Raw genomic sequence first — 8195 nt, forward strand, 5'->3', positions numbered from 1 at the left:
CATACATACATACATACATACATACATACATACATACATACATACATGCATGCAGCTGGGCATGGTGGTGCACATTTTAATGTTAGCACTAGGGCGGCAGAGGAAGGATGATCTCTCTGTGAGTTAGAGGGCAGCCTGGTCTACAAAAATAAGTTCCAGGTTAACCTGGGTTATAAAGTGAGAACTTGTCTCAACAACAACAATTTTTTGAAAGGGAACATATGTTACATGGGTTGGTGAGATGACTCACCAACCAGCTTGGTGCTTGTCACCAAGCTTGATGAGCTGAGTTTGATTCCAGGGACTCCGGATAGAAGGAGATAACTAAGGCCTATGGACTGTTCTCTGACCTAAATTTGTGCTCCGTGGCATGCATGTGTGTGTACAATACACCCGATAAATAAACGTGAACATAAAAATACTTCATGCCACATCCCACCACCCAGACAAGCTTCAGCTCAGAAACCTTCTTCTATGACAGTAAAGCAAAAAACCCAGTGTTGAGAGCTTTAGGGGAATACTTTTGAAAATAGCAGGAAGCCTCCCCCAAAGTTATAAACATCCAACACTCACTTCTCTACTCTTTCACTAGGTTATCGCTGTTCTTTGGCAAATGTTGAAGACAGCTTATAGGTCCTAATGAAACCTAGGGAGTCTGTTATTATTATTTGCTATTGACTGATATTCACTGTCTACTTCTTTCTAACTGTCAACACACTGGTCTAGGGAAGACCAAAGATTTTTTAGAAGGGGTGTATATATGAAAATTAAAAAAAAAAAAAAAAAAAAAAGACTTTTGGGAGTTGGTTCTCTTCTACCACGTGGGTTCCAGAGATTAAACTCCTGTTGTCAGGTTTGGCAGCAATGAGCATAAGCTGCTGAGCCATCTTGCTGGTCCTAAAGTATTCTTTTTTGTTCATTGAGACAGTGTTTTTCTGTGTAGCCTTGGCTGTCCTGGACTGACTTTGTAGACCAGGCTGGCTTCAGATTCACCTGCTTCTGCTTCCCAAAGTGCTGAGATTAAAGGCATGTGCTGCCATGCCCGGCTAAGTATTCTGTCTTTGGAGCTTGGTGACATATCCTTCTCAAACTGAAGTTGAATAAAAACATCTTTGCTATTATTCACTAAATACTTTTTAGTTTTTAATTTACTTTTATGTGTGTAGGTGTTTTGCCTGCATGTGTGTCTGTGCACGATATGTGTGCCGTGCCCATGAAGGCCAGAAAAGGGCTTCAGCTTCCCAGGGACTGGAATTACTGAGGTTGAGAACAGCCATATGGGTGCTGGGAAGTGAATCCTGTTCTTCTGAAAGGGCAGCCAGCGCTATTAACCATTAAGCCACATCTCCAGGCCCGACTCACAGAATCTTAAAACATCAACAATGTAGGATTCTTTGGAAGTTAAGCTCCAATGACAATTTGATAGATTTGCCTATTTGTTCAAGATCTTAGTTACAGCTGGGAATAGATTAAAAAAAAAAAAAGAGGAAAACAGAAAGAATTCTTGGCAGGACTTTTCATTTTCAAATTTTCTTCCTCAACATTATTTAGATTTTCAACCATGATCTGTAAAGGAAAAAAGTGAGAGGGTCCATGCCACATGCAGCTTCATGCTACTTAAGACAGCAGCTCAGGTAAGTTAGAACTCTGCTGGAACTCAGACTCTGGGGCAAACAATGTTCAGCAGGGTGCTAAAACATGATGTTCTTTCTTCTTTGATCTATAAGAAAGCCATTCAAGTACAGGAAAAGAGCCGGGCAAAGATTAGTCAAGTATAACTCAGGGATGGATTTCCTATGCCCTCGTCAATTTTTATTTCTTTCTTTCTTTATTTTACAGGTGATTTTCAATCCTTTAGATCAGTGGTTCTCAACCGGTGGGTTGCAACCCCTTTTGGGGTAGAATGAGCCTTTCACAGGGGCCATACCTAAGACCATTGGAAACCACAGGCATTTACATTACGATTCATAATAGCAGCAAAAATTACAGTTACGAAGTAGCAATGAGAATAATTGTTTGGTTGGGGCCACCACACCATGAGGAACTGTATTAAAGGGTGGCAGCGTTGAGAAGGCTGAGAACCACTGCTTTAGATGAAAAAGGACACCACTTGCAAGACAACGGCTCCTCTGGATAGACTGAAGGGCGGGGACCAAAGTCAGTATGAAATATAACCTCTGGGTGTCTGTTTCCTCTGGTCATCTCACTGAGAGACTGAGGAAATATGTGAGCATAGATTGAAAGTTTAGAAATTATTCAGCAGATAAGCAAATACTGCCTCCAACACATGAGCTCTGAATCTCAGTTCCAACAGGGAGCACTGGGATCTTATATGGCTTCTTTATAGAAAGGCTCAATTTTCACAACCACATTCAGAAAAGAAATCATCACAACCAGTTCTCCTACCAAACACAAAAATCACAAGATACACTGACTGACCATGCAGAGCAGTCCATCTCCCCATCATACCCATTTTATTACCTGTCTGCTCTGTGGCCATGGCTGTAGTGAAAAGACATGTTACGAGAACCAAAGGGAAACAGTGTGAGCAATTCAACACCCAGTATTATGTATAGCTTAGCAGAGACAAACCTTTTCTTCAAGAATGTGTGGCAGTTTGAAGTGGAATTGTATCACAGATGGTCTATCCTGTCTTTTCTGTGATATGAAAACAAATCTGATCCTGAAGGGATCCTTATTTTACACACCTGGCAACTTTTCATATATGTTCTGAAAAAGGATAGCCTAGGGGCTCACATTCCATGACTATAGCTCAAAGGTCACACTCCCTAGCCCAGACATGTTTAGGTTACACTGGTTAATACCAGGTTTCAAAGCCCCTATTTCAAGTCTAAATGAAGCAGTTACAAGGGTATCAACAGCACCTGTCGTTCCCTCTGCTTAGAACAGTCTCTATGCCTTTGTCCTCATGCCCAATGCAGCAGCTACTTCTTAGCCTTCGGATGAGCTGGATGTATACGCCCAGTGGAAACCCTGTTCCTTTTCTTTTCTTTCATACAGCACCTTTAAGGTATTTATTACTTTATGATTTTGTCTTCCCTTTTTTTTTTTTTCAAAGTTGAGGATGGAACCAGGCCCTTCACTGAGCTGAGCCTCCAGCCTCCAGTTTATGACTATGTAAGCCTTTGCTTATTCACTTATTTTCTTACACAAACCACTCATTGGACCAATAAGCAATAAGGGCTTATTATTTACCAGGCATCAGTTTCCATCACATTTAAGGAATCTCTAATTAAAAGATGATTCGATTTGAACTCAAGCATGATAGAAAGCAAGAAAGTATCACATACTGGAAAGTACTAAAGATGAAAATGGGATGACCTGATAGAGAACGTTCAGACTGTGTGGTTAAAAAGGTCTCTTTCTAAGGAGATAACATTTAGGATGAGATACGAATGACACGAATGAGGTCTAAGGGCACAATTTCCTTGTACCAGGACAAGTACATAAACTGTCTGGTAAGACTGAAGTTTCAAAAGAGCTAAGTGTATGGCCACTATGCTACCATGGAATAACTGAGCGCCCTAAGAGCCTGGCCAAGGTTTGTTCTCAGTAAGTATTTATTGACTGAATAGGAATGACCCAATGTCACCTATGTGACTCTGCTAACAGGTCCTGTTGTCCCAGCTTATACTTAATCTGATGCTAAGTTCACACACAGCCCTTGATTAACCAGATGGAAGTTATGAGACATGTGAGTTCACAGAATAAATCCATATGAGATTTTTTTTTTTTGAGTGAGGCAACCACTAAATGAGGAGAAGCACCAAAGTTAGACATCAAGCCCCTCTTCACCTGTTTGTTTTAGACATCATTCCTTCCTGGTTGAAATGTGACTAGTGTGTTGGGAGTTGTTCTGATACTTCACTGTTATGCTAACTACTGGCCCTCAAGATCTGGTTACTGCCTGGATAAACCTATCCTTGTTGTGTAACCTGCCTAAGACATTATACCTGTTTGGTTGATTAAATGGCCTGTACCTGGGCAGGGCAGAATGGGATAGGCATGGTTAAGGTTCCTGGGCTTTTGAGGGCAGGGGAATCATGGGAAAGAGGTGGACAGGTAGAGAGAAGGAAGGAGAATGCCACCGCAGGTTAACATGGAGAAGAAACCACTCGATCCAGGAAAAAGAACTCAAAGAATGTCGTGGATGGAAAATAACAACAACAACAACAACAACAAAAAAAAAAAAAAAAAAAACACACACACCAAAAATTAAGCAAGTATTTATAAGATTGTAGATGGACAGTAACCTGAAAAAGATGATTAAGGCGATGGCACTGGACAGGAGCTGGGAGATGGATGGTGAGATCACTGAGCTAACGTAGGTAGAAATATCTGCCTGGCCCAAGGTAAATATGGCAATAAAATCTAACGGGTGTCTGGGTCTTATTATTTGTGACAGCAGGTTGAATAACACAATAATCAGAGAGCAAATGACAATCAACATTATATAACCCAACACTTTTTATCTTTTACTACAACATAAGTGCTAGTCCCATCAATCTCATTTCTGCTTTATTTCTGTTTTTAAAAATTAAAAAAAATTGATTTATCTTTATTATTTTATGTGTATAAGTGTTTTGCCTTCCTGTGTGTCTGTACACCAGGTGCTTGAGGAGGTGGTGAGCCTCTCTGTAGGTGCTGGGAATCGAAACCAGGTCTTTTGCAACAAGTGCTCTTAACCAGTGAGCCAACTCTCCAACCTTCTGCTTTATTTTTTGTTTTTATTATTTTATTTTCACTATGTAGCTGAGGATGACCTTCAACTTATTTTCTTCTGCCCCCACTTTCCATGTATTGGGATTACAGGTGTGAATCATTATACCTTGTTTATGTGGTATTTTGTGCATGTTAGAAAAGTCCTCTGTCAAATGAGCTCCAGTCCTCTGCTACAACTTTAAGAAAGCAGTCCCCTCAACCAGCAACAAGCTTACCCCTCCCTCCCCCTGACACTCACACACACAGGGTTTCTCTGTATAGTCCTGGCTGTCATGGAACTTGAGCTGTAGTCATGGCTAGCCTCAAACTCATAGAGATTCGACTGCCTCTGCTTCCCAAGTGGTAGGATTAAAGGCGTGCAGCACTGCTGCCCAGTGAAAGTAGTCTTACTATTATAACTGCTCTAACTCCAAGATGTATTATTATACTCTCTAGCCATTAACAGTTACAAATTGGAGCCTTATTATTTATTTTAAATGGGCTTTTCCACTTCAGACTAAAGACAACTCTAACAACAACACCTCCAAACTAAGCAACAAGCAAATAACCTCCCTACATTGAGACAAACTTTAGCTTTGGCTAAAAGAGAGTTCTAAAGTTCTGAAAAAAAGCCACAGTGCACAGAGAGCCTTGGCAAAAGATTTGAAGAGACTGTCAGCATGGACTTCTCCAGGAGACACTTAATGTGCTCTAGCCATGTGTGGAGTTGTCAGGGCTGCTAGGAGAGGCCACAAACAACACTGTATCACTTTCTGACAGGAGAGAAATGGGACTTGCAAATCCTTCCAAGCTCTACAGTCTTTCTGTACCCACACTTGGAACCCCAACTCAAAGCTGAGATTTATAATCCTAGCATTTGGGAGGCAGAGACAAGGTGGACCTCTGTGAAAAGGGCAACCTGTATAGTCTACATAGTAAGTTCTAGGGCAGCCAGGGCCACATAGTGATACCCTGTTTTTAAAAAAAAAAAAAACCAAGAAGAATAAAAAATTCAAAAGAAAGCTGAGAAGGAATGCTAGGCTGTTTCTCTTCTATCACCTGAGGATAACTCTCTATTAAGGTACAGTGTTGTGGAATATATTCTTAGGCACCAATGTCTTATGTTTAAGAGTATAAAAAATGAATATACTTCTATGTCTGTTCAGCTGCAAATACACAGTCACTTAGAAAGGAAAACTTGAACAAGATAGTTACAATCTGGAAGAGGACAAAAAAGAAATAAGTTTTGATGGCTGGTAGTCCAAGGCAACCCAATTCACACGGAGGAGCTGACTTGAAGGAGCACTCTGCCATCTAGCAAGCACACAGAGCAGCCAGGTGGCAGTGGTTCATGCCTTAAACCCCAGTACTCAGCCCTCTGAGTTCAAGGCCAGCACGGTCTACAGAGTGGCTTCTAGGAGAGCCAGGGAAAGAAAACAGTAACAACAAAAGCACACATATGCCAGTCAGTCACAGAGGAGAGTCTCAAACAACTTACCTACGGGCAGGAACAAAGGAAAAGTGAGCAGGAGCATTCGGAGAGAAATTCCGGGGGCTGTCCAAGGGACTATTACCTGTGATGGAGAAAGGAAAAGAAATCCTTTTGAGGTTTGCTTTGGGAACGAGGGATGAGGATGGGTGGAGCTGGTATCACTTTCTAATAGAAAACCTTTTTTCCAGTATTAATCTAGTATATTTCACTATTTTCTCAGGCCAGCTATCAATTTATGACTCTTTATAAAAGTTTGACAGCAAAGAGATTTTTCTCTCTTGCTCTCAAGGTGCCTGTGCCAACTTGTATCTCTTTGACATGCATTCTAGCTGTGATTTACATTCTTCCTGGCCTCCCAGGAACAGATCAAGTTACAATATTTCAAAGACATAAAGATTTTCTTAAAGACAACAGAATGTCTAATCTAAAAGTTACTTGTACATGCATCTTTGCACACTACATCCAAAAAACTAAACAGAAGTGCACACTTTAAGGGCAAACAGAAATTCTTTGGTAGGAATTCAGGATACTGTGAAATGCCTTGTGCTCCAAACTCGAAGGTCTATAAGGCATGGTCAACCTCCTCAACTACCATTTTCTCAATATGTATCCCTGTAAACTTTGTAACTAAAAAATTCAGAACCTCTGAACAAATATTATACTTTCATTTATGCTAGTCACTGGTATTTCAAGACAGAAGTCCAGGCTGAACTCTCAGTCCTTCTGCCTCAGCCTGGGAGTCATACATAACCTGAAATTTTGATTTTTGAAATGAAGTGTGTATGTGTCTTACTAAGCTGCCTTAAGGTGGCCTAACACTTTTGAGTTTCAGTGATTCTCCTGCCCTGGCCTTCCAAGTAGCTGGGACTATTGAGTTACTACTTAGCCAGGTAAGATATGCAAATTTTGAACAAATTATGCATTATGTCAGAAGATCCCAAGAAATAATGCAGACTGACAAGAGGAATCTAACCCCATTACAAATGCATGAAGCAATGTCATTAAAGGAGTGAAGGAAAAACGGGTGACATATGAAACTTTAGAAACAGAGTCTATAGGGGCTGGAGAGATGGCTCAGAAGTTAAGAGCACTGACTGCTCTTCCAGAGAACCTGGGGTTCAATTCCCAAAACCCACATGGTAGATCATAGCAGTCTATGAGTCCAGTTCTACAGGATCCTACACCCTCACACAGACGTAACAGGCAAAATATCAATGCATGTGGAAAATAAATAAATAAATAAATAAACAAACAAACAAACGGACATTCTGAATTCAAGTTGACAAAGTTGTTTCCTACAGGGTTCAGGTTAAAAATTCTGGCATCGCCGTATGTATGCTGTAAATGAGTAATTAAATATATAGATGGCAGATGGTAGGAGCTAGATTTCTCATGGTTGAAATATAAATCTACATACCGATCAGCAAGAAAAGAAACAGTAATGATCCATGCAATAGTGGATTAGAGTTAGAAACATCAGGATGTACTCATGTTTTAGACGGATACAGATGTTTGCTTACAACTATTTACAGATGTGTATATACACCAGTTAGTGTACATAATAAAACTGTATTTGAACTGTCAGCTATGGGTGCCTAAGAGAAAGATGGCATTTTCCAACAGCAAAGCTGTTACTCAAGTCCTGGTTTCTTATACTACCCTCCCGTCCAAAAAGAATTCAAGCGTCTTGAAGAAATAACTGACTCTAAGACTGATATAATAAACAAAGATGAGCAGGGAACATTTCATAATGTTAGACGGCAAGGAAGTCACAACCAACCACAAAGCAAAAACAAACAAAACAGCGCTGACGGGACATAACACAGGAGAACAAGATCAAGTGATCGACAACCAAAGCTGTAACAATTTAAATAAATAAGTAAGATTCAAACTAAAAGTCAAATACCTATTAGTCCATATTGATCAGTAAACTAACAAATGGAAACAAGATCAGTAAGTATACAGACAACTTAAACAACAC

General features: G+C 40.3%; 1 protein-coding gene across 6 annotated transcripts in view; it reads right to left on the reverse strand.

The window, feature by feature from the left end:
• The window catches only part of Mast2 (microtubule associated serine/threonine kinase 2), a 161096-nt gene that overhangs the window by 29939 nt on the left and 122962 nt on the right, over positions 1-8195 (reverse strand). For 4 of the 6 annotated variants that reach the window (XM_055618483.1, XM_055618480.1, XM_055618479.1 and 1 more), the window contains exons 6-7: positions 6221-6296; positions 2482-2502 (exon numbers count right to left, since the gene is read on the reverse strand). In XM_055618483.1, the coding sequence (XP_055474458.1) occupies positions 2482-2502; positions 6221-6296 (97 nt within the window). The remainder of the gene's footprint in view (positions 1-2481; positions 2503-6220; positions 6297-8195) is intronic. The other 2 variants (XM_055618482.1, XM_055618481.1) reach the window with 1 other exon arrangement.

This window comes from Psammomys obesus, unplaced genomic scaffold, assembly GCF_907164565.1.
Source record: "Psammomys obesus unplaced genomic scaffold, mPsaObe1.curated_primary_1811, whole genome shotgun sequence".
In the NCBI taxonomy this organism is placed as follows: Eukaryota; Metazoa; Chordata; class Mammalia; order Rodentia; family Muridae; genus Psammomys; species Psammomys obesus.